The sequence below is a fragment of the Pseudopodoces humilis genome, chromosome 1 (genome assembly GCF_049639895.1).
Source record: "Pseudopodoces humilis isolate 2021_Gansu_Grassland_sample_001 chromosome 1, ASM4963989v1, whole genome shotgun sequence".
NCBI lineage: Eukaryota > Metazoa > Chordata > Aves > Passeriformes > Paridae > Pseudopodoces > Pseudopodoces humilis.
The window spans coordinates 33,981,135-34,008,737 of record NC_142200.1 but is presented as its reverse complement, the minus strand read 5'-3'; the positions used below and the strand labels follow the sequence as shown (position 1 = coordinate 34,008,737).

At 37.5% G+C, this 27,603-nt stretch overlaps 1 protein-coding gene across 5 annotated transcripts; it reads right to left on the bottom strand.

Annotated features, from left to right (window-relative positions):
- Positions 1 to 3,971: 3,971 nt before the first annotated feature.
- MYBL1 (MYB proto-oncogene like 1) lies at positions 3,972 to 27,603 on the bottom strand. 5 transcript variants are annotated; one of them, XM_005517115.3, is made up of 16 exons: positions 27,529 to 27,603; positions 23,724 to 23,826; positions 23,524 to 23,595; positions 20,704 to 20,796; positions 19,312 to 19,532; positions 17,450 to 17,633; positions 17,153 to 17,227; positions 15,592 to 15,696; positions 14,115 to 14,348; positions 13,445 to 13,810; positions 12,829 to 12,971; positions 12,482 to 12,596; positions 10,738 to 10,854; positions 10,547 to 10,651; positions 8,433 to 8,612; positions 3,972 to 6,583 (listed from the first exon to the last, which is right to left on the bottom strand). In XM_005517115.3, the coding sequence occupies exons 1-16, from the start codon at positions 27,546 to 27,548 to the stop codon at positions 6,455 to 6,457; spliced, it is 2,262 nt and encodes a 753-aa protein (XP_005517172.1). In that variant the 5' UTR covers positions 27,549 to 27,603; the 3' UTR covers positions 3,972 to 6,454. The 5 variants fall into 5 exon arrangements, with proteins under 5 accessions (XP_005517172.1, XP_087921709.1, XP_087921701.1 ...); XM_088065583.1 differs by having other exon boundaries at positions 8,433 to 8,558; XM_088065575.1 differs by having other exon boundaries at positions 15,592 to 15,693.

Below are 27,603 nucleotides of genomic sequence, written 5' to 3'. Positions count from 1 at the left end.
CCACCCAGACAAAAGCAATGGAAGATGTAATATGTTTTGCACATTTGCCCAATGCAATTAGCAACAGGCTCTTAGCCGAGGGGCTGCATTGTCACACTCAGCTGGAGCCAGCTAAGCTGATTTGTCCATGTTCGCAAAACTCCCCTTTCACAGGCCAGTGACTATGGTCAAAGGACAAACCAATGAGGTCCCATGTTGGCCCCAGCTGCCAAAAGGTCCAGCCCCTCCACCTGGCCCTACAGGGAGATTGGAAATTCCTCTCTTACTGTTGGACAGCCAGGTCCATGCTGCAGGAACTTCCAGGCTCCCTCATTCTCCTGTTCTGCACTGGAACTCTTCTGCCCCAGCTTGGCTGGCCGAGTGGCTAAAACACCCGTGCCAGCACTGCAGGCCAGTATTTGCAAACCACACAATGTACAAACACAAGCATAACCATCGCTTACTTGGCCCAGGGGAAAATGCTTGCACTCCAGAGTGCTCACCACAAGGCACAAAAGGAACGTCAGCTCAGCAAGCACAGGATGCTCCATACCCAGTCACTGAAAGTTTCCTAAAGGAGATGCTGTATTAATAACCAAAAAAAAAAAACCCAAAACCCAGCCAAACAAAAAGAATAAAAAAACCCCCAAAAACTAAAAAACCCACAACAACAACAAGAAGGCGGGGGGGGGGGGGGGGGGGGGCGGGCGGGGAAGGAAAAAAACCTCTCCTCTTCCCGCCAAAAATTATGCAGCAGCAGGTCCACAGAGAGTCTGCCAGATGACCCGCTTGTCACACTCATAATTGCTTCCCATCTGGTGTCTGGAGCACACAAAGCCTGGCCGTTTGCCAGCGCAGGACGACGCACAAACTGGCCTACTTCTGGTGACACGGGCCCTCCAGACACCGCTGATCCCCTGTTTCCGTATGGCTGAGGAGAACGTGGCATTCATTTGTAAATTGCCGGCGGCTGATTTATCCGGCTATTCGCCCCGCTCAGCCCAGCTCACGCTTCCCCTTCGCTGCGCAGCCCCAGCCCCGGCGGCGGGGCGAGTCCTCTCGGACAGCGAGTTGCCACACTCGCTTGGCAGCGTGAGAAGCGGGCGAGCAAGAACGCTGTCTGCCCGCGCACCGCTCAGCTTTGAGATGAGCGCAAGCCAACTCATCCCTGCATACACATGGAAGCACAAATTCAGCCACTCGGGTGTACAAAGCTGATTCCTTTTCCAAACTCGTTCTTTCCACTAATGTGTAGGCATAGGTCGTGCTGCTCAGACACTTCCTTCAAAGGTTTTTGAGATACTTTGTATCACTGCGTAAGAGCATCTGCAATAAGCACTTTTCTCTGACTTTTCTTTGTCTGCTCTACTGGTATGTCCTACTGGTATTTTTGTAATTTTTTTTTTTTTTTTTTTTTATTTAATGCCTGCTGGTGTAAGAACCTGACAGCCTTAGAAAGCTAAGCAAATATTCCTCAAACTATGGGACAAATCACTTTGAAGCACAGTGCACAACACTATAAGGGGTACTGTGAAGCTCTGATGGTTGTACAACCACCAAACATCACTTTAACAAGGAGTGACTATGACCAAGTAACTGGTCAATGGTGAGCAAGGAAGTAAATGCTGAGTAAGCAGAATTCTCCCTCCCCCAAAAGAGAAAAGCACCCCTCAAACAATGACACAGGACAGTCACACGTGTCCATCACTGCCAGCCAATACACAGCCCATTCCCATCTTCCTTGCACTAAAGCCATTAACATCTATGCTCTCTCTAATCAGAGGGTGTGATAACACAGGAAATCAGAGGTCAGGTAAATAATCCAGAGGACTCTAAAAATAAACCCAAATTGGAACCCAAAATTTCCATAAAATGTAGTAGAAGGTAGACAGAACTCCCATTGCAATAGCAACTGCATCACTGGGGTGATACAGTCCAACAGTGGGCACTGTCAGAGGGCTCCTTTCAGTTCTGTACCTCACAAAAAACACACACAGCAATGAAGCAGAAGAGAAAATTAAATTAGGAAAGGAAACCACACCACCAACAGAAGCTGCAACTGAAGAATGCCATATTGCACATCTCTTACTGTAGATGCAAACAGAAGCTGCACAACTACAGTTTCTTCATTAAGGTGATATAGAGACTATGAGCATTTGGATTTTTGTTTCATACAAAAATGTAATACTGTGTATGAATGTCCAAAGCTTACCTGTTCTTCCAACACATCACGCTAGTGGAACTACAAGGATCCCATTGTTCCCTTCAGCTGCAGGGCAAGAATCCAACCCACTTGAGGGATAAGCTGGCTGTCTCCAGGAGAAGCCACACACACCAATATGCTGCAGCTTCAAGAGGACCAATCTTTTGGCTCTGCTGGCTCAGAAATAGTAATCCATAGCTTCCTTATGAAAGTAAGCATTTAAGCCTGTAAAGCTTCAGCTTATCCAATGTCAAGGAAACTTACGAAAAAAATTAAATGAGGTCTAGCATTAGAAGGCATTAGTGTATTTTCTACCTAGGTACTGAACCTTTATCAGAATATTTGTCACAAAACCAAATGTAAAAATCAATTTCAGCTTCAAAATTTTTGCTGTTGGCATTATGTGTCTTGGTCACACATATGGTGCCACATTGGTCCATTAATATTTAGTGTTAAAACCCTTATTTCACAAAGCTTGATTCACTCACAGCATTGGATTGGTTTTAGTTTGATGCATAGTAAAATGACTCTAGTAGAGTCATTCAACAGCAGTAGGAACTGGGATTATTCTCACCAACCAATTCTTTAAAGACCATTTCTTCCAAGTAAAAGTCAGACCCATAAGAAAAGCTTCCAGTTTTCATATAATAAAACTTGGGATTGTAGTTCCTGCCAAACTGGCTGTCCATCTGCTCTACTTTGTTTCACTGAGGAAAGTCAATACAAAAAAAGGAACTTGCAACATCATTAGACTTTGCTTTCCTCTACCTACACTTTGCTCCCATTTCAGACATCAGAAGCCAACCACAAGACAAACAAAAGCTCTAGTCAGCCCACCTCACTTGTCCCAAGCGATGGAAAACTTCACAGTTGCAAACAAACATAAGCATGTCTGCAGGTTGCTCATACGGTGGTCTGGCTATGACAGCCAAATCCCCAGCAAAGACCCTGTAATAGCCAAGAGTTTGCTTATGCAGATTAAAGCTAGATGATACAAATTACCAGGACCTATTTCCGAAGAACTGGCTCGTCTAAGTCCCTCTAGTCCTTTTCCTTCAAGAGATTACCTTAATTGTAATTTATATTGCCACAAAACTGGGAAAGGAAATGGAAATTTTGCATTCTATCAAAATAAGAGAATTTAAGCTTGACACTAACTCAGATTTGTACATGTTTGTCCCAAAGATCCTAGCAAAACTTTGAAGGAAATCTGACACAACCTAAAACTTATCCAGGCAATATAGAGAAACATGATGGAATTCGCTCCTTACTACCTGAAGAACTCCTTATTCGACATTAGTTTTAGCAGTTCTTCATGCAGAGACACAGAGAGGTGACATCTAGCCTATACATGTTTGTGAGAACTACTTAGGGGAGGAAAAAAATAAAATCGTACTGCACCGCTTACACTTGCATTTACCTCCCAAGACTCAGGTACACATACTAAAATACTTCTACCCTACAAATGAAAGGAATGCTTTACACTATCAGTGTTCATTCTTCAAATTGTCTTCTATACATAAAAATTTTGTTAAAGTTTTGAGAGAGAAATACAAACTGATAATCAGATACTGTTGTAATCCTTCTCCCCGAAGTAGGCTTACATGCACGTAAGGATTGAAGCAGGTACTGCCAAGGGACTCCATCCTTCTGTGTAACCCACTGATTTCCACATCTGCTGTGTGCCCAGTCCAGAAAACACAGGTCTCTTGCAGTTCCACAGGCACTCATGTTGCTTTAACAAGCACTAAGTGTTACAGTTTTCAAACAAAAGACACTTACAATAACCTGGTACATAGATGCTTTATTTCTGACATTAACGCGGTCTGTATTGTGAGATTCTCTTACATAAAAGAAACGTTTGTAGTACAACAAAGACTAAGTTAAACAAGGCATTTGTTGCATGTTATGTCAAACCTTAGAACAAAAATATGGTAATATGTATTTAGGTTTCATGCAAGTTTGGCTGCTGCATGTACAATTGACCTATAAACTGAAAGAAATGCCAATGCACACAACATTCAAAAAGTAGTAAGATGCCTGACATATGAAAGATTAAAACCTTCCTGCTAAAGCAACAAAGTAGGAGTTAACTAAACGATCCAACCAATACCAACACAAATTATTACTACTTACCATAAATCTATGTTTAAACTTGGTATAGGTAGCTTTGATGATACCATTTCTACTTCAATATACCATCCAGATTCTAGATAGTCATTCTGTCTTAATGTTTGACTTCATTTTTTGTGAATTAAATGCTGTCTCCAGCATTACATGTTGCTGTTAAATCCATTCAGGTAATGCACACCTAAATCTAGTGCTGCCAAGAATTCCTCTGAATTTTACTAGCCCACAGGTAATCCTGGCATGATGGGCATTTTCTGATCCCTTGCTTTATAATAGGATTCCCGCCCCCCTTAAAATTTTGATGTGAATTAAAAACTGCTAAAAATGTTTGTGCCTATTACTATCAGAGCCAATATCAAAAAGCTCGTAGGAACAAGGATTGTATAAGCTTTGAGATGCTTTAAAAAAGTTGAAGAACCCATTACCTTCCTTGTGCCACTCATCCCATGTTAAAATTCTCCATTAATTAATTCTTCTCTACCATCTTTGATATTAAAGTGTTAGGAACACTTTCCACGCCCTGCATAGTACTGGTTGATCTCATAAAGTTAACTAGAGAACCTGACATCATGTAATTTTACATACAGTGCATATGATGCTCGCTCTTTCCATCTCTCATAGCAGCAAGCCGATTCTGCCACGATCTGTAGCAGCACACCCGGGAGTGGAGAGGAAGAGTGTTTGAATTATAAATAACTAAAACTACAGTGTACAATTCTATTTACCTGTCAGTATCTGTTGAGAGCACTCCATTATAACTTGCTCGAAATTAACTACATAAAAATCTCTACAACAAAAGCAAACCAAAACATTCCTTCAAAACCAAAAATAAAGACATAAAATAAGTGCAAATACCTAAAATAGGCAACTAAAGCAAGTGTTGTGACCTGTATACCTTTAAATAAGGACAAAGATTTTTCATAAATAAAAGAATGTTCTCTTTGCTCTTCAAACATTTAGTCATATAATGGTCAAAGTTAAGTGCAGATACAATTGTTTTGAGATCCAAGGTGCCAAGTTTCTTTAAAAAAAAAAAAAGAATAAAATATATATATTGAAAATGCATTAGTTTTTAGTTCCTATGCAGGACAAAGTACTCCTCGGTCATGTATAAGACTCCACCATTTTTTTCTAAATATATTTAAACAAGGTACAGGAACAGTTGCTGTATAATACAGGAATACCTTGCAATTATGTTGTAGACCAACATGATTTTAGGGCTATAGTGCAATCTTCATGTAGATGTAACATACAGTATAGATATTTTACACTTCACCACTGTAATTCTTCTGCTATTTCATATATTTTGAACTTGTCCTTTTTTCATTTTAGCTGTTTTAACAGGAAACAACATTGGCCTCTAGACAACCTGCATACATATAAATATCTACATTTAAGCTCTGAAATGGAAATAAATTATAAAAACAGACTCCTTTCCAATTTACAAAATTTTGCTTGTTCCTACATACTGTACAATACATTCAACAATCATCTCATTTTGAGATTTATGAAGAAAATACTGATGCTTTACACTAAACTTAATTCACCCCCCTCTGCCTACTTCTAGTACCATTTGCAAATAAATATATTTAACACTGTAGTTAATTTCATTGTTTTGCAGCATACCAAAAAAAATTAGTAGTGCAACTTTCTATCCTTCCTTTGTACTCCTTTCCATTGTGTTTCTTTATATACTAGAAAAATGCTACATAAGCAAAAGCACATTCAGTCATGTATGTTGCTCATTTGGAAACCAGTAACAACCTATAAACCTACTCTATATTGAAAATGCTCTAACAGATAAAAAAGTGATGCAAGTCAAAAGAATAAATATGAAAAATAGACCTAAAACTGTATGTTGTCAGTACTGCAATGTATTTTACCCTTCTTTATATTTTATGGGGTTACTCTTTTAATATCTAAAAGATTCATTGCAGAACTGTTTGCAGTATCCCTTTGTAAAGAATGCAAGAGCTTCGTATCTGTTCGTTGCCAGTCAAAAGAAGAAAGGAAGCTTTAAGGTAGCTTTAAGGTTTCCCTTGGTAGACTCTCAAAGACTTAATTCCCAAGTATCACACCAGAATAGCCTTCAACACTGTTTCAGTTTCAATGGCAAGAGATGGTTGTCAGCTGCAGTGACCATCACAGTATCAGAGACCTTGAACTGCTGTTGGTAGCTGTATATGTGCTCAGATACCTTCTTGCTTGTTCTGTCATGATAAGCTGGTCTTCTGTTTTTCCATAAACAACTGCCTCCCAGTCACGATTTGGCTGCATAAAATAAGATTCTGTTATAAAGGTTCTTTTAACTAAAATACTTGAGCAATTGTCATACAATGTTTCAGAGTAATAATAAATTATTAAAGCCTAGCAATAGTATATTTTATTGAGAAGGATCCAGTTATACAGTATAATACCTAAAACTTGTGCCAAAGCTCCCTCTCCACCCCTTAATCTAGTTCCCCAGCAGTGCATCTGGGTTATGCATCAAGTTCTAACACCTAAAGTCAAAACACTTTTCAATAGAGTCTAACAAGTTCAACAACTAATACATAAAAGGGAAGCTAATTAAGTTCTCTTCTCTTTGAATATCTTCCTCTTTAAATGTGCTAAGTTCAACAGGCAGAAAAACACATTATTGACAGCTGTCTGGAGACACCAAGGAAGGTAAAATGATTTGGGAGCTGAAAAAGAAGATTGTGAAGAACTTTACTGAATCAAGTGTCAGCCTGTGGAAGAACACTCAGATTTTAGGGGAATACATTAGAAATGGCAAAGGAATTGGGAATAACAATGATGAATGGTAGAATAATTTAGCTACTAGTCCTGCTTTTTTCCATGAAGCAAAGCCTACATCTTCACATGATGTACTGAACCTCAAGCTAATTAATTTCAGCTCCAAATTGGACCTGACACTGGCTGATTGTAGCATGATGAAGAATGCAAGATCCTCTCCCTCCCACGTCGAGCTAGAAACTGATCCAAAGGATCAGTTCTGCATATTGATTCACAAAGAAAATTAGCTGTTTGAGTTTCTCTGTAAATTTAGCAAAACTTGATTAATGGAGGGAACCTGGGGTTAGAGAGGCCACAAAACTGAGAGGGAATTTCTCTGGGGAAAAAGGAAAAAAGATAGTTCAATGAAAATATTTGTGAGTATGCTATGACTAAGTTCCCCTTTTAAAGTATTGTAAAGACCATACTTCTGGGCCAGATAGATGCATTCACCTTTGCTGCAATTCACAGCAAAAGGTATTTTTCTTTCTTTTTTTTTTTTTATTTTAATATCACAATTACATGAACTTTGTTCTTCCTCAAAAGAAAAGATCAGAAAGTAATACTGTTGTCTCTCTACTTAAAAACATCATCATTAAAGCAATTAAGTAGAATATAGAAGATCAGGCTCAAGATATCCTGTCTTTTGGGTTTTTTAAAAAAAATTAATTAATACAGAGCTGTAGATATTCTGAGAAGACAAAAATACTTTATACATTAACTCCCTATGGGACAAATTTGAATTGGTACAAAGTCAGGTCAAAGAATCTCTTCTTAAAGCTTGTGATCAGGACAGAAGGAAAACTAGGTGCCATGTTTTTTACCAGTATGGAAAATATATGGATGTAAAAGAACAGGCATGTTACAAGAACAATTACCAAACAGAACCTCTGTTAAGCAGATAAACTCTGCTTAATGAACGCCACTGGGCTAATTACGAAGAGCAAGGACCAGACAAATTTGAGAAACTGAAGAACTAAAGAAGTTTAGTTTGCACCAGGTCAAGTTTTTTAACTCCTAGTCTTGGGCACCCAAACCTGTTTTGTAGGTCTCACCTACCCTGCTTCCCCCCTCCCCCATAATCTAAATCTTACTGAAACACCAGTTTGTTTCACTGAAACAAGGCATGAAACATCAGGGTTTTATTTAAAGAACTTAGCGATGAATAAACACTTTGCAGAAAAATGACCAACTTACAAGAAATAAGAATCATGGAAACACTGAAACTGGATTACTGGTTTCAACAATTCTAGACAGAAAAGTTAGTTCAAGACAGAAAAAAAAACAATACAAAATTTCTTTGTTAACCCACTAACAGAACTAACAGAATTCTTTGCATCCAGACCTGAAGAGCTTTCTCCATTTTGACATTTTTTGTAGCACATGCATTCAGTTTCTTCTTAATTACTGCATTTGCTTTGTTTGCTGGATCTGTATCCTGCTTTTCTGATGACAGGTTACATCTGTTGTCCTGTATTTCCAACAATGGTGTCATTAATAAAGATGTGGTATATGCATTTTTTGACTATTGACAAAAAAGAGAGTAGGGAACAGGAATAATAATTAGTAATTAATACAAAAAGACTTCAACTGCTGTGTTCAGAGAAGCCAAAATGTAAATAAAGCAAATACTATCAGAAAGACCCTAGGAAAGAATCTGAAAAGAAAATGTAATGAACAGTATATGAAGAACTAGCCTGGTCCATAGTGGGATCCACAGTCAATACTAAGCATAGTACAACAAGAAGCTGCTAGCATGGGCTAGGTATCACTGAGTAGACAGTTTCTTTACTCTAAAGCCACACTACTCTCATAACATATTGTTGAGAACAAGATTTGATAAACTGGTAACTACAGAACATTTTTAAAGAAAAAAGCTTGTAATTCACTTCTAGGACAATCCCTGTGAAAGTAAGGTCAAGGAGACTAGAGTCAAAAAAGTAGTATCACATCAGTTTGAGGGGGAGGAACAGCTTTAAGAACTGAAATTCGCACTAGATAGATCATTCCAGAAGAATTTTATATATTGGTCTATGGAAATAAAAAGAAATTAATCCAGCTTCAGTATACAAAAGTGGAAGACTGATATATTTCAATTTTAAAGACGAAAAATTAGATGACAACAACAGTGGCATAAGTAGTTGCTTACATAAACACCCCATTTAGCTGCATTAAACCATCTTTAAGTATTTATTCTACCTCAGACCTTATTCCTAAATTATCATCACATGGACACACAATTTCTACTTAAAGATTGGTATACTTTTCATTTTTAAGTAAGATGCTACCACAATCTCTCTTGCTAGGACTGAACATTCTTGTTGCACCAGCATTCCTCATGAAAATGAAGGAAAATCAACTTTTCCCTAATCCTCTGCCTTTAACAGACCACAACATCATCGTGTTATCTTAATAGCATTGACTCGGTGATATACAATAATGTGTCATAACAAGACATCACTAAGAGAACAGCAGGCATTTTGGTCATGACTGGAATGGCTGCAGCACTGCTGCTCCTCCCAAGAGATGTTCCTGGGGAAGCTGGCAATTCCCACTAGGTGGCACAGCACCCAATACCCTGCAGGAAGGTACCAACGCTTGGCACAGAGTGTAAGAGGCACTTTAGAAGGGAATTCAGAAAAACAGCTAGAAAGAAGTATGACCTAAGCACCTTACACAGCCTTTTTAAGGACCTTGGCTCCTACATCCTGTATATAGCATTAAACCTAATCAAGAATCACAGATATTTACTCTTTAAGAATTAAACACATACATGCATTAAGAACTCATTAGAACGAAGTTTTCCTACACGACTAAAGAATAAGATATTCAATTACTCAACTGAAAAAAAACATTAAGCTTCTTTTTAAAAGAAAGAGGCACAAAAATAGCCCCATATGTGATTTCTTCACGTCTTGGTTGTTGAGGTAGAAGTATTGAAATTCTTTTAGGCAGAGGAAGCACACAAACTTCATCTTTTACTTGCTTGATATTTCTGAAAGTATTCCCCTAGTATGAGAAGCAGGAAAAACATGCTGCCTAATGTGCAATTAGGTATTTTCAGAACACATTTGCCAGACTGTCAAGCATGCACAGCACAGGAGCAAATGTCATCTTCCTGATACATTACAGAAAGCTTCAGCATGCTGTGTATGCTAAAGTTTATAGGTAACCAGCATGGAAACAGCTTTGCTACAAACCTGTAAAGCATTCACATTATTTCACCTACTCTGGAAGACTGAAAGGAAAAATTAATGCATGAATTCAAGCCCAATGCTCACCTATTTCTTAAGTACTTAAAACAGTATTTAAAACTGAAGGTATTTTTCCCTTTCTAGACGTATTAATCTAGCAATTTCAATCCAAAAATTTATTTTAGTGGACAGAACAAAAGATACACAGTTCCACATTAATATTGCTGCCAGTGATGTTCTTCAGTTAGTTTACTTTAATTCTTACCTGTACATCTAAACTATTATCTTCTGTCAAGCGCTGGGCCCCAACCTCTTCTTTTTCCTGTGAATCTAGGACCAGTGATTTTCTGACTTTTTTAGAAAAGTTGTGCTGAAATAAAAATTTTGCAGATAAAAAATGTAAGGTATTATTTAAAAGCAGTTATTCCCTATTTGAAATTACTGTTGTCATGTTACCTCCTGCTTGCAGTTTTTATACAAAGTGTCATCTTCCTCCTTGGGAAATATATCTGTTCCAGTTTCCTCTTTCAAAACTTCCCTAATGTCTTCCTCCGAGAATGCAAGTGGTTGTGACTAAACATTAATTAAAATTGAAGAAGAAAACACAGGAAGTCTATTAGTGGCCAGTTCTTATAACATTCTACTTTCAGCTAATGTGGCCAGAGAAGAGTCTTGCAAAATATAGCAAGAAAGGACCTAAGCCACTGTAGTTAAAAACCACAGGGCTACATTTCAAGGCTATGAAGATCATTTTAAATTCATTTTACTCCCCATTATTTTTAGTCAGGTAAAATATATATATGCAGACAATGCCCCAAAAAATGCAAGGTAGCATTGAAAAAGATGAGCTACTTGTTTGCAAATGGCTATCCACTGATAAAAGGGATAAAAATAATTTATATATTAATAAATATAATATTTTATAATATTAATATAATTTAAATATAATAAATACTTACATAAACACATATAAGTATATATACACGCATAAAAACGTACTAAAAAACTGTACTAGAAATGTGTAACTTATTGTGAAAAGAATTTATACCAATTTTAACACAAATCTTTGAATAAGACATTGATAGTCCTAAGTACAGTACAGAATTTCACAGAAGCCATACAGATGGCTCCTTTGTATACCAACAGGAGAAGAATTCCCTTAAGCCCTCAAAACTTGATTTTGAACAGGAGGTTAATAGTGGACAGAAACAGGAATGCCAAACCACTCCATTTGCATAGTGAGGGACTGCGAATCTATAGGGTAACACAGATGGTGCCAAGCCCTGTGGCAAAGTCTGAGCTACCTTCTGTGTTTGCAGAAAAAAGGCAGTCAATATATATTGGCTGGAATCTTTTCAGAATTTGAAAAGCATATGTCTCCTGAATTCCAAAAGTTATTATGCATTAACATACCTTAGCTAGGCTATGAAGAGAACAAAAATTGAATTCATTTGGAACAAACTAACAAAAAAAGGTAACATTGTCCATAGTCAACAAAACCAAAAAAAGTGTGTGACAGCCAGCAGAATCAGAGGATCATGAACTGCTATACTAAAATTTTGGGATTTAGGATGAAGAAAACTGCAAACATCACTCAAGATTATCACACTGTGGTAAACACCTAGTTTCAGTCCTAGTGCTGTAGAAGAACCAAAACCAAAGAACAACTCAGCTCTTACATAGTCCAGCGGATTCAAAGATAATACAGTTTTTCAAGTGAAATATGAAAGTTGTTTAAAATAATGAGGTCATACTCATCTACAGCAGCTTGCTCTTACAAGATTACCCAGCTGGAGAACCTACACCCATTCATTCTCTGACTTACAATTTTTCATTTGAAAAAACAGAATACTAAAGTATTAAAATTAAAATTTCAGGCAATTATGCAACCACTTTGTAAGAGATATAGTGTTAGCAAGGACCGGCAAATTTAAAACAACTCACAAACATGAAACTGATGCATTTAAGATTAGTGTGGATCAAATTATTATATATACCAAATTACTACTCATGACAATGTCACCATACTACACTGAAGGACACAAGTCTAACAACCAGATCCAAAGCAGTTTTGATTCACATTCTAGCTGTTCTCTAGGATAAGAAAATGCTTTCCAAGATCACACTGAGGCTTACAATACCTCAAAATCAAGAGGGCATTTAGATTTCAACAAAGAAAAGAAACAGTATCATCACATACCATGAGTCTGAGGGGACCATATTTTTTTTCCTGAGCAGCCAAAGCATTTTTAAAAGGAGTTGGTGTCCTTGGTGTTGAACCCAAAAGAGATCTTCTCATTGTGGGAGTTCTAAAACTATTCAAGCATAGAAAAGTGTTCATACATGCATTTTAACATTTTAATATTTTATCATTTAATCATTAGCAATGTAATAAAATTAATCTGAGAAACATTTTAAAATACCTTCATTTACACAACAGATATCACCACCATGAATCTGGAAGTACTGAGATCACCACAGCATTACCCCATGTGCATTAAATCTTAATTTAGTAACACCACCAGATGTTTGACATAATAAACCTACCCCACATTTTCCTTTTGATCTTGTGGTGTCATTTCCTTGTGTAGAGGAGTCGTAATAAGAACTTTCTGCCCACAGATTGGAGTCGATGTAAATGCAGGATTTTCAAAGTTATATTGTTCATTTCCAGAGCAAGTGTTGAAAAACTAAGCACAAGAAGGGGTAAAAAAAATAAAAAAAGCAACCTTACAGGACAAAATTTCATCATTGTGCTGAACAGCAAAAACCCCCAAATTATATACCTTTATCTGAAAGACTTTTACTGACAAATCCCAATATTCTAGACTTAGACTTATTGTCAAAACCTTGATTTTCTTCTTAAAATCCTTACTACTTATTTAGGTCACAGAGACAAAAGGTCTCTATCAACAATTATTTGCATGAGAAAGTGTGAGCTCAGACACAGGTTGCCACTTGCTGTTGCCACCCTCCCCATCACTCTTCAAAACAGAGGTTGTTTAACAATATATTTTTAATATATTTACCCTTATGCAAATGTTTTAAGAAGTTTGTCAACGTATTTATTTAGGCTACAATGTACTATTAGGGAAGAACTTACTTACAATTTATAACCCACCCATCAGTCTTCATGTTTAGCCACACTTAAAAATACACTCACCTGTGATGGAGAAAATGGTAGTGTTTTCACTGGCGTCCGCTTTAGTGCAACATTGACGGCATCGTTACACAAGCCATCACTCAGATCAGCAACCGGGGACTGCCCAACACGTAACCTCTTTTTCTTCCTCAGGATAGCAGGTGGATTGCTGAACCTAGTTAAGTTTGAGGTTGTTGAAAAAACTGTTTCCTCATCCCCACTGATGTTACTGTGGTTTTTGCCATCAAGCATAACGCCGACATTATACTGGCACTCAGCAGCCCCCTCACTGTGTTGAAGCCGCATTAATTTTACTGGAGCTGGCTTGACAGGGGATACAACTGCCTCAGACAGCTCAAAACAGGTATCACTCCATGCTACCGGATCCTATGGGGCAAGATGCAAAACACAAGCAGGTTTATCCAATGTTACTTCAGAATGTCCAAGCCAGTCTATCAGCCCTCTACCTCCACAAGCCATATACTGCATTATTCTCCCTGTGTCTTTCATACAATCATAAAACACTGGCTATTTTAAAACACAATTCTTTTAAAACAGGCAATAAAACACTTGATAAGGCAGAAATTACAGGCAAATACAATATAAGGCAATTTTAAGAGTATTTTACACGTATTGTTTAATTTGACATTCCTAATTGGACACTTCTTTTTAACAAGGAATACAAACTTACAATTTCCATAAGATCTAGTGTCTCTGCAAATTCTGGAATGGTTTGTAGAGGTGTTAACATTCTATTTGCTTCTACACCCAAATACTTAGGTGGTGAATTCTGCTGAACAGGTGTGATGCGTGTCTCATCCATGCTGTAGAAATCACTTGTTTGTTCCTCAAGGCTACTTAGTGTATTAGGCATACAATCCTCCATGATAAAATTTCCAGACCAACAAGACAAGCTTCCAGCTTGCTAAAAAGTTATGAAGAAACATGTTAATCTTATTCAACTTAGAGGCTGAAAAGAGTAAATTATGTGACTGCAGAGTGGAAAAAAAATAGTAGTGTGTGGAAAGACTAAGCATAACTATTAATTTTGGCATTTTCAAATACTAATTATCGGCTTCAATTAAAGAAGTTAGTCTTCTCTTTACATTAACATGCTCAACATTCTCAAATTGTATAAGATTTTTGTCTTACCTCACATTCATATCTTATTCACACTCACAGCTTAGGTAATTATGGGCTGTATTGAAAGCCATCTCTGATGCAACTTTCCTGAGTACCTGAACATCAGTGTATTATGAAGTCATCTTCAGTACAAAACACTGAACTTCTAATTTTAAGATTAGAAAATGTTTCTAGAGTGTGAAACACTACGTATTTGATCTGGGCTTTCTTAATACAGATTTTGCATTAATAGTTAAGTAAACCTCTAAAAGGGTATCCCATTTCAGTAGGCTGTTTAGTACGCAGGAAAAAAATTTTAATTTTCACTGGAAATCCAGAAGCAAACCAGATTCTACTAGACAAGTAGAACTACACTGTTCCAAAAGAATGCCAAGAATAACTCCACCACATAAAATCTGAAGTTTACCTGTAACCTAAACTAGTGAGCAATATCGTTGGGTTACTTAGGTGTCTGAAATGCACAGCCCCCTAAAGGAATCAGTGACTGTCATCTGCATGTCACCCTAATTTTACAGAATTAGTGAAATTCTACTGACTTTCACACAGATTATGTACAGTGCATATTTATTTAATGTTTGCCATGTCCAAATGTGGATATTAAGTATTGCAAGCACTCACTGAAGTTTATGGAAAATATCATCTGCAGGACATTTCGACATCAAATGGGGCAAAACCCAAATATTTTTCACCTTTCTCTGAAGCACATGATCAACACTGCTGGTCCATAAAATGAATGGCAATGATATCAAATGTGTCACCTCCCAAAGAGGATTAAAATATTGGGTCTTAGGAACAGTCAAATTGCTGGTCATATTTCTGCTGTCTTCACAGTTTAGAAAACTGCGTTAAAAATAAGTTGTCTCAGTTCTAATACACAGATTTTTGTTTTTCAATGCGAAACAGGTTTGATTTTAGAGGGCCAGGTGATAAAAACACCACATTAAACCACACAACCATAACTGAATTTATGAGGATTAACCCCAGTAATGCATATTCAAATATTTAGAGAAATTTACAGTCCTTACAGAAGACACTTGTTTTCTTCTGATTTCATTCTCTGCTGACATAAGTAGCAATTCAAGTTCCTTTATTTTCTTTTCCTTATCAGGATCATCATCAATAAATGGCTGCTGAAAAATTTAAGAAAGAAGCCATTACTATTTTTCACTTTCACCACCCCTTCACAGTAAAGATTCTGTATTATAACACAGCTGTATTTTTAACAGGAATCCACTCAGAGAGGGAACAGAACTGTTCAAGATGTACCACATTTTCTAGTACAGAAGTCACTCACAAGTGAAACAACTCCAATTACCAGGAAATGGATCTGATGTTGAAGTGATATATAAGGTGGTACCTTAATTGGATTCTAATATGGCCTGTAAGTTACCAGTGTCCTAAAGTACTTTCTGAACTGAAGTCACTACATTCTATCTTTAATAGAACCAAGTGCTGGCACACTGATTTATGTGCCTGTGTTTTCACATGCCTTCTGCAATTTTGTGTTATTTATCCTCACTAAGTATGCAAGAAAGTGTTTCAAATCAACATTTGCTGACACAGGTATTTATACAAGCAATCCCACCACTACTATCAGAAAAGAATATCAACTAATTGGTTTTGATTGGGTTGTTTGTTCTTGACCTCCTTAACATTTTCTATTATTGCTATAAATATAGGTGAGGATATATGCCATCACCAGTTTAGAGAGTACTTCAAGGAGCAGAATGCATCTTACACTTTTCTGTTTAAGGCAATCCAAACTGTCAAAAGGTATTTGAGGCTTTGTTGTGACTTGTATTCTTATACCATTACCAGGGAAGAAAATGCAACCTGAAACAGATGATCTGCATGGGGAAACTTCAGGTTAGGTAAAGAGGTCTACAGAACTCCTCTATCCAACACAAACAAAACATATATTATTCCCTGTATCAAAATACTTCTTTCACTAATTCCAAGTTCACAAGAATTCTTCCAAGGTGTCATATTAGAAACCAAGATCTATATTCATTCTGCACCATATGAGGAATTTCAGATATATTCCAAGTGAGCCAAAAAAGCAAAAGGAAATAATATATCCAATTTCTAGTTGTTTTAAAATTTCTTAATTCTTCAGCATTTAGAATGCTGCAAAAGCGCATCTTCAACTGATTGAATGATGTTTATCAGTGGGAAAGAAATAAAACCTAATGAGAACAAAAAAGCACAGCCAGAAGTGTAAGTCACAGTAAGTTGTTTTTCAGATAGGGTTGTATATATTACATATATGTAAAGTCTTGTCTTTAATTCTCTCATAAGCTAGGTAGTACTAATCACAATTTAGCCTCAAAGATTTAACAAGTCGACTACATTTTAAGCCATATTTCTGTCAGAAATAAGCACAAACATCGTGTTTCTGGGATACAGAGAGCTTCATTTTTTTTTTCACTTACCAACTACACTAGCAAGCTTACTTACAGAGGAACCTATATAAATTTAGGTGAATGATAAAGACTAAAAGACATTTTGAAGAGACATCTTTTAATTTTACTGAATAATATTATGCAGTAAATTTTCTTTAATTTATGAAGGCTGTTAACAATTTACCTGAACTATGTTGGAAGAAGATGGAGCATGTTCTAGACAGCTGCCTTCTGGTGAGGCATACTGATATGCTGGAATCTAAAAAGATATAAACACTTTACAAACCCTCAAGAAAAGGAAGCTATAAAATTATCTCTAGCTTATTATACATAAAACATTTATGGTTTACAAATCCTGAGTTGCCATAAAAATCACAAAAATACTCAATAGATCCTCAGACTTTCAGATTTGTTTCTTGTTTCAAACCAAATCAATTATTTGAAACTGGGAGATACTTACTATTCTAAATTTTGAACTTACATGTGTCTGAACAGGCACATAAAACTGATTCTGAGTGTGCAAGTGCTCCATAGTCAGACAAGGCTGGGGCTGAAGTTCAGCAGAACTAGCACTTTCAGACTTTATAACACTTTGTAAATATCCTTCCTGTTCCACCTTTCTTCGCATTGTTGAATTCCAGTGATTTTTAATTGAATTATCAGTCCTAAAATGAAATATAAAACAGTGACTGGTTTCCAGGTCTTAAAAATTAATACACGACACAGTTTACAGCATTTGTAGAGTAGGTTAATCTGAAGCCACAAATCTAGAAAGCTACTGCAGCTTAGACTAATAGTTATCTACTATCAGTAGGGTTTTGGCATAATGACTAGAAAGCCATTTTTTTAGAACTTCCTTCTACTAAACTTCAAGTGTGCCAGAAATTCAAAGCAGAAAAGGAGAAAGTTTTGCTTCTGACTGTAATCATAAGGGGGAAACTTTTTTCTCAGACATTTGTAATAATGTAGTGAACACATAGTTATTTACCCCTCTGCTATAAATCTGCAGTACATGTAGCTAAGCAAATTACCCCACTGTCCCACAACATAATAAAGGCACTTTGGCTGGTGTTTGCCACTGGAACACATCTCTTCTAAAATTGACAACCTGCAACCCTCACTCTGCATTTTATGTGCAGCTTTGTGGAAGAACATCCTACTACCTCCTCATGCCCTTGATTGTGGATAGGCTAAAACAGGCATGGCATTTTGATAAGCAGGCTGAAATCACTTTTAACACTAAAACATTAAGGCAAGAGTAGACTATAACTGCATTACTGTCTAAAATACTAGCATCATTATTCCTAGCCTTAGGTAAAGGTACACAGAAACAACAATTGGTTAAAGCCCCGTTCTTTGTTTAAGGTTGACTCCAAGAATTATTCCCTTTTTTCATCCCACTAGTGTTGGACTCTACAAATCTTCTAGATCTATGATCTTTAGCAGTCTTTAGCCAAGAGTGTCAGATTTATTGACAACAAACAAGCTACTAAATAGGAATTCTTCTGTCAAACCCATCTTCACTCCTCAAAATTCTATTTAGATGCAATCCATTCTCTTCTCATTCCTCCAAAGGATTTACTGTGAGCCACAGATTGTGCACTTAATCAAAACAAAATTTTTAAGCACACATCCCTCATTACACCAAGATAACAAATGCTGACATTCCTTAGGCACACCTAGACAGTCACCTCTTGAACACACAAATTGAATTCAGAAAAGGACAGCTTAACACTGAATTTCAATTAACAGTACAAAAGAATTATTTTATTAAACACTTCACACGCTAAAATTTTGTTTTCCACAACCACAAACTGTCAGTGAAACTTGAAAGAAATATAAGGCAAACAACACATACAATTCATTCTAAACTTAGAGACTTCATGATAACCAGCTTTGCAATGCATGACTCCTAAGCCTGGACTTTTGAAGGTTACCAAGATTTTCTTTTACAAGTGTCTAGCTCAAAAAGCTCTACACAAAAAAATCAGATCTTAAACCAGGAAAGTCAACCTCAAATGCATAATATGAAGGCACCTATCAAGTTTGATATCCATCATTTTTCTACTACTACTTGCAGTTAATTCAGTTCAGCTCCATTGTAGAGGTTTTTAAGTCATCAGGAGGAATTTGAAGATGCCTTCAAACCTTTAGAGCTCTTTCTATGAGTTTTACATCTATTTTAAGAATACAGATCACATGTGAAAGATTTTTAGCATCTATCAAGATAACTACATTTTGGTGTAAGTCTAGGGAGATGGTCTCTGACTAACAAGTTCAGATTTGAAAGGGTACTGAGATGAGCATATTCCAACATCTAACGCAAACAGAGTTGAAAAGCACCTTCCAGGAAGAAGTTTTGCTATTTCAGCCCATCGGTTTCCCAAACGCTTGTGAGCTTCATAGATTATTCTGTCTTCTTCTTCTGTCCACGAAGACTTTTTTACCTCAGGATTGAGGTGGTTATGCCATCTTTCTCTGCATTGCTTGCCTATTCTTCCTTTCAGGTGTTTTGCAATTAGAGACCAGCGCTTTGGACCATACTTCTGAACTAATTCAATAACCTGGAATACAGATGAAAGCACATTATAATTTCAAAACCTAATTGACCAAATCAAAGGCTGAAAACACTGATAATCTCACATTTTAGAATAGCATTATAATAGTCAATTGATATTAGGCCTAAGGAGGCAGTGACTTGGGGGTTTAAAATGATTTTTCAAGAAATCAAAAAATTACTAACTCCAAAATCCCTGAGTTTAGAATATAAGTATATACTGATGAAAAGATTCACTTAGAAGTTTCCTTTCTATCACCCACTTCTTAAGCTGACATTAGAAAAGGCCAAAAAATAAACTGGTGAAGACATTTCATTTGACTGTTTTCAACAACATTCATATGAGGAAAGACCCACCCCTCTACACCTAGAAATGGAATGGAGGTCGGGAGTTTTTACAAAGTAGGAGCTTTTTCTTAAAAAACTAATGAGAACTGTAAAAAATAGATTAGGAAGACCATATTCATAAATTGACAAGCAGTAGTTTAAAACATCTTAGAGCAGTTATTAAACAGTAGGAAGAAGAAACCAATTTGAAATACCACAGTAAAGCTGTATTTGCATCTCCCTACCATGCAGTCCAGGTTGTACAGGCGAAAGGCTACAGTATGGATTAATAACAGCAAGGTGAAAAAGGAGCCTAAAGCATTGATAGCTCCTTTACACAAAGAAAGACTTCCCAGAATATTCTCAGCTGAAAAGAAACCAGAAGGATCATCAAGTCCAATGGCCCATGCAGGGATCACTCTCACAACTTTGGCATTATTAGCACTATGCTCTAACCAAGTAACCTGATCTCAGGGTTGTTGCAGTAGGTTATGAAATAATTCCCCTCATTCCCAATCACTTCAAGTCTGGTGGGTTGTAACCAAGACCTCTGTAAACAAGGCCTTTGATCTTGTCTGCTACAAAGAGACACCCCTCTACTTGGTAAGCTAGAGCAATTCAACCAGCAGTCTCCCTAATGGGAAATTAAATGCTTGAGCAGACCTGGCATTCCATCTACTTAAAAGAGAATTTTTTTCTTCTCATACATCACAATGCAACAAAAGTATCCATGTCACAAGATGCATCAGACATCAACTACTTGGCAATGGAACATAAAAAAAAAAGTACACATTCTTAGCAGTCATTTGCCAATTTTATTAAAGAGCAGAGTATCAATTAGTTTTTGTTACCCTCTGATCTTCTTCTTTAGTCCAGGGACCTTTAATCAACTCTGGGTTTAGTACCTTCTGCCATCGATGCTGGCACTGAAAATCTGAACGATTCTGAAACAGTTTTAGAAGACCAGTGGAGCTGTTAAACTCTTGAATACATAATGGTGTAAATACATCCTAGCATGAATTATTAGCTTATTTTAAATTAAAATACTTATTTAGAAATTTGTTACAGTATAATAGTTAAATTCTCCCTTATTATTTCTTATTCCATTTGCTTATAAAAAACTCTTCTCTAGAAAAAAAACAACCTTGCATGAAGCTCTAACCTAATTATTTCAATGTACTAACTTGATAATCAATTCAGAACTTACTCTTCTTTAAAGAAAAAATTATATTTATTTTTGTCCTCATTACTCCACAGTTTCTCTGAACTTTGTGGTTGATCTATTTTTGACATTAACTATAACTTAAATATGGAAAGAAATTTTTTAAGGAAATACTTTTTCTTCCAAATAAAAGAATACACTTTTTGCTAAATCCCAAATGAATGTATTTTCAGCTCTTTACTAGAATGTTAAGGAAAACAGATTTAGATCAAATTTAGTTAACATGTACTAATTAAACAACATTGCTTTTGCTGGTCAGGACAGATGGTGCTTTTCTGTAGCTTCACTAAGGATCTTTTGAAATATTGTTCCCAGTTATGAAAGAGAAGTAACCTTCACTTAGCATCCCAGAAACTGTCTATATGAAAGGGTTGGTTCAATGCTTAGAAATGTGCAGGTAAGAGCCTGCCCCAGGACAGCACACTTTTTTAACACTGGGACATGATTATTTACTTGCTTCAGTGAAAGCTGTTGGATAGCAAATACCAGTTGCAAGGTTTTGCTGGTCTTGTCTACCAAGTAAAGGTGTTACAACGCTAAAATGAAGTTAACGAAGTAGCAGTCTGCAAGACCAGAGAAAACACCTGGAACACTAATAACTGAAATTACACTGTTCACAGTACCTTCAAGCTAATCATAAGCAGTAACTGTATGATTAAAAACACACTACATTTTTTACAAAATTTTATCATTTCCTGTTGAAGACAAGTTGTAAAATACTCAATATAGAATAGCCGTTACCATTTTGACAAAGAACATTTTAAATTGTGGCCTTTTAGTGCTTTTATCTCCCAGACATTTCTGAAATCGTAACAGGATTTGGAGAGAAGACCAAAACAAATGATGGAATTAAACAATATAATCGTTTCAGTCTGCCTTAGCCACAGAAAAAATCAAAAGCGATTACAAACTACACTCCCTCTCTTGAGAGTGACCTGGAAGCCATCTTCACTTTTTGGGGGCAGAATAGAGGGAAAGTTTACCCGTGCCCATGTCCAGGAAAGAAATGAGGGTTTCAAAGCACAGCAGCTTGCGGGCCTTTACAATTCAAGGTATCTTTGGTTTTCTTAGCAAAAGACCATCAGTAACAAGTGTGAATTACGCAGCCTCTATTATTTGGTTGTTGCAATAGGTCGCCTAAAAAGGCTGTGCAGGCTCCATCCGTGGAGATAATCAAACCCAAACACTGCCCTGGGCAACCTGCTCCAGCTGATCTTGCTGAGCAGAAGCTGTGAACCAGATAACCTGCAGAAATGCCTTCCAACATCAGTGAATCTGCAGAAGGCATCTGATTATGCACATTTCCTATGATGACTGAGTAATGTTTTTTCAGCCTCACTTGGGCCCAGCTGAATAACAGTTCTTTTGTCTCCAGGAGTATTTCTTTTCAGCTGGAGAATTTTTTACTAAACTGTTAGATCTGTTAAATGCAACTCCATACTACACCTGAATATCAGTATCACCAAATGTATTTTCAAACACCTTAATATAAAAGTTTTTTGATTCTCCTCTGTCATCCACTAATTTCACTCATTTTTATAAAAGAATAATGTACATGTAAGGAATATGCATGACTTAAATTTAGAAGCTTTGAGTTTATTACCTGATATCTATATTTTGCCACTTGGAAAAAAAAATCAGAAGCATCACAGTTGCACAAAAAATATAATGAGAACAATGCAAAGTTATAGCTGTTCAGCATTTAGAATTCAAGTCCTTTTTTACCTTACAATGGAATTTCATACAACCACATCATCCCACACAATATCCTAAGAACCTCAAAGATCAGAGGAGGTGTAATTTTTTGATTTCTAATATTTCAACATTTAATACCACTTCTAGGAAGTGATTTCAGCCTTATATTCTACCATATTTTTACAGTAGGCATTTGATAACATTTGTTCAAAAGAGAAACAAACACCATCAGTTCTAGTTGTAGGTACTTTCTACCATTACCTCAGGGAAGCACCCCTCACTGTCAAAAAAAAATCATCACCCAAACAAACAAAAAACCCAACAAACACACATAAATAAATAAATAAATAACCACGTGACCCTTGCCTATGGTGGTTAAGAAATTCATCCCTCTCCTTTCAAGCAGTCTTTCAGACACAACCCACTCTCCTAACTGCTTCAGAAGCAACCTGTGAGCTGTGGATATAGCCACCATGAGTAATGGAAACAGTAAGACACAGGCATATATTCCATCATGAAAACAAATAGCACATATGAATAGAAGGTATTTTTGATCATTCCAGACTACCACTGAAGACTGAGCCAATAAGGTTCTTCAAGGTCTGAGCTAGATTTCAAGTCTGTTTTAGAAACATCCTCTAAAATGGCTTTTATTATGTGCTTCTGATTCTATTTCACTTCACTTCCAAACTAGACATATGTCTAAAGTAAATAAATATTAAGAGAACTTAACTGAAACAGAGATTGAACTTACTTGTAGATGACTAGCAATGAAAGCCCAATCATCTGTACCATTTTGTTCCACCAGCTTCTTTAGCCTTTCATCCTGTTAAGACATAACCTCAACCAATAAATTTTACATGCTCCCCCAATACAATACTAAATAATAACATATTCCAGGAGCTAAGAAGATCAGGTAGGGATCAAACTAAAGCAAAAAAAAAAAAAAATTACCTCTTCACGGGTCCATTTCACCTTGCTACATATCTTCTTCAAACCTTTTTGCTGTGGTACTTCATAGTCATGATCCATATATTGAAAGTCATCATCTTCCTCACTGCAAAGTACAACAGAAGAATGAAGAAGATCAAAATAGAGTTTAAAATACCTCTGAATAACTTTTTCTAATTACTTGTAGCTTTTTTACAACGTGTACATGTTGTTCTAAAATGACATATGGGTTTTGCATGATCAGAAGGCCTGCCTCCAACAGATCACCATGTCAAAGTACCAAATTAATTTTAATTTCAAGGCCACACACTGAACAGATAACTCATTCAAGTCAAGATTTAAATTTGAACTAAAAACTACTTTTTAAGATTCATATATTTCCAATGCATTTTTTTAATCTTTATTTTACACAAATAAGCTTATAGAGTGGTTTGTTAGACTCCAAAATACATTCACCACCATAACAGAAACAACAAACACAACAAAAATATCAAATAAGTAAATCTCAACTTCAGATTTTAAGTGGGCTCCTGACTTGACTAAACGCATTGCCTCGGTGTTACAGGAATTAGATACAAATCTTTGAAAATAGGTATGTTCCAGAAGAAATAACTGGTTTCAGTGCTGAGCCTCAAAGCTTAGACCCAGAGGGGCAGGGCAGCCAGGTACCTCTGCGACTCCGCGTAGATCACGCTCCATCTACTGGAGAAATGCCGAACTCCACAGCCTGGATAAACAAAGCCTTCCAAGCAGGCGGCATAGGGAAGTGTTTCATGGAATCATCGCTTAAACTTCTGCGTCAGTGACTCATGTTAGAATAAATTCAAACACATGCGGAAACCTAGGTCTAACAACGAGAGCTGCAGTGCCCCTGCATTAATTATACCAAAGACACAAAGAAGGAACTCCCATCTAAATATACCACTTAAATTAAAAGCAGTTCCACAGTGCAATTTTTTCTCCGTTTTATTATTGGCACAAAGCACGATAAAAAATATCATATTCAGATTCAAAACAAAAATTATTTCTGCTCATCCTTGACAATTACTTCAATTTTTCAAAAGTATAAAAAAAACCTTACCCAGTAATGCAATTAATCTGTGCTAGATGTATCCCAAGAACAGATTTGATGGGCAATCTCTCCATTATTTTCCAGAACATGCAATGATCAGCACAGGATGCTGCTTAACCACTTACACATTATTTGTTACTTCCCATTAAGTCTGTTCCTGTTAGCTACCAAGAACATACTTTATTTAAAAGCATTACCATAGGATAATAAGTGCCCAACTCCTGCAGACTTGCTTCTACATCCTACATCACATTTGCATTTTCCCTACTTAGCTTCATGATGCAGCAGGAAAACATAAACAAATTAAAACTTTGCTGAGTTGCTGAAAGACAAGGGAGCAGACTTGTGGGAAGGTCAACAGCAAGTTCTTCACCACACTTTAAAAAAAAAAAAAAAGGGGGGGTGCAAATGCAGTGATTTTAAGAGGTTTGCATTAAGTGGCTTAAGACTTAGAAAAAGAGAACTTAAACTCAGAAGTAACAGATTCTTCTGTCTCCCTACCAACTCCTCTTTTGGCCACAGGTATTTGACAAACTTCACGGATCTATCTTAGGATTGTAATACCAAATTACTCTTCTCATAATACCATTTCATACCAAGCAGGCCGTACAGCTCACTTATAACTAAAATCAGGCCTTCTTGTAAAGCCCTTTGTCAACACGACCTCCTTACCTATTGCACAGCAAACTAGCTCATGAGCAGTCTCCAGCTACATGAAAAGTCACGGGGATTCAAAAGAAGAGAAGGGGTTCCATGTACACAGCAGTGATGTTGATGAGAGCACCAGTGCCAGACAAGGTGGGGGCCTTACTCAGCTGCTGTTCAGAGTCCTGCACGGGGAATTCTCCAATTGCACGCATGTCCCACAGACACACCGGTGCCACTGTCAGCCAAGCAGGCATTAACCTTTCTTGCACCTCAAATCCACCTGAACAACCACCTAGTCCTAAGTCTTGTTTAGATTAGTGCTATGATAGACTATAAACCAAATCCAGATTAATGACTGGGACCCCTACTTTAAGTTTTCAATTAAAAAGACAAGATTTTTAAACACGTGGGGTTGTTACAGCTCATTTGACAATTCTTTTGCAGCTATGAAACTGCTAAAATACTGCACCAAAATGGAAGGCAGACACCAAGCTTCATCAAATAAGACACCTGACACAATAAAGTATGTATTTTGAGAGATCTGTGCTAGCTGTCCTTGCAATTCAGAGTTGAGGACTATTAAAAGAAAAAAAATCAAGCTTGCAAATGCAACAACCAAGAACAGTTTAACATTAAATGAACATAAGATTAAACTTAATACCATTTGGTGCAAAACAATTACACTTTCTCCTTGCTCCACACCTAGATTAAAAATCTTGAAGTCACTTTTATGTAAACTCATAGCTTCAATGACTTGGTTTTGGAGATACCATCATCAGACACTGACACAACATCCACCTTGGGCTACCAGTCTCTAACCAAACCTTCCTCTGCTATCCACAATCCGCTGTACTTTCAATCATGAAATCAAAGCACTCCACAGCCATGGGAGATAATACAAGCTAAAGTTTGACAAAAATGAAACCACTGTGTGTAATACCACAGGTGAAAGTCCCTTAAACTACCAAATGCCGATTAGGAGTGCCAAGAAACATGCTGTCTCTGAGCTATTCTTGGAGACAGCCAAGCACAGACAGCTTCAGCAGTCAGCCTCTGCAAGCAAAGCCCTTTGTGGCTTACACAACTAGAACACCAAAGCATTGCTTTCTAGAGATTGGTAGATTTTTGCAGAAAAATATTCTCTTATGATTTTTTTCCACATCAGAGGAAATAGCAGAAGCAGTTTTAATACGTGTAACTTTGAAACCACCCCCAATTCCATGAAAAATATGCATTCGCAACAAACCCCAGATACCACAGATAACTCACCGAGTATCCTTTCCTTTCTCAACCCTAATCCTTCTCTTATATCTCTTTGTAACTTTCCAGAAACTAATTTAAGACAAGAATAACCATAGCGACAAAACAGTTCTTCAAGACCCACCTTCTGAATACAAAGCAAAGACACACCCATTTTCATATCAATATAACAAAAGATGTGTGAAAGACATCTAGGGCAGCTGCTGGAGCTGTTGTGCAAAATATTATCTCTCAGGAACATTTCAGGCTAGATTGTGATATCTTCAGTCAAAGAATATGTCAGATGAGAAAAAGTGCATTGAACATACTGGAAGAATCAACAGCCCCAAACCTTACATCAAGGCTGTGCCAAAGCCACTTGGGAGGTGAAAAGGAAAAGGTGTTACTCCATCAGAAGGAAAATAACCAGCACGGAAAGCTACTGCGGAGACAACGTAGTTGTTACTGACAAGATCAGTTGCCCAGGTAAGCTACAACAAAGACGACCTGAGCGAAAGCACAGAAGTGAGAGCAGCTGCCAGGGGAAAGGCGGGATTCGCACCCGAGAGGTGGTTCCCAGAAGTCCGGGAGAAGAGATACCTGCGAGGGTGCCGGAGAGGGGAGGGAGGTGGGCAGTGACAGCCGAGGCCGGGGCGGTGGCAGGAGGCCGAGAGCAGCGATGAGGGGCGGGGCGGCACCTGGCTGGGATCCCGGGGCGCGGGGGGAGCACCTGGCCGGGATCCCGGAGCGCGGGGGGGCACCTGGGCTCGTGGCAGCGGCGTGGAAAGCAGCACTGCCCGGGAGGGGATGGGGGGCAGAAAGCGCAGAGCGCCCCGATCCCGCACTCACCTGCGCCGTCTCTCCGCCATCCTCGGCGCGCACCATAGGGGGGGCCGCCACGGCCGCGGGACGCAGCACGGAGCC

Excerpts from the sequence above, each read along its gene's own strand:
- MYBL1 (XM_005517115.3), bottom strand. The coding sequence starts at position 27,548 with ATGGCGGAGAGACGGCGCAG. Across the intron at positions 17,228-17,449 it reads ATGTGCCTGTTCAGACACAT|ATTCCAGCATATCAGTATGC; the intron begins GTAAGTTCAAAA and ends ATATCTTTTTAG. Across the intron at positions 10,855-12,481 it reads ATGGTCCCCTCAGACTCATG|TCACAACCACTTGCATTCTC; the intron begins GTATGTGATGAT and ends ATTAATGTTTAG.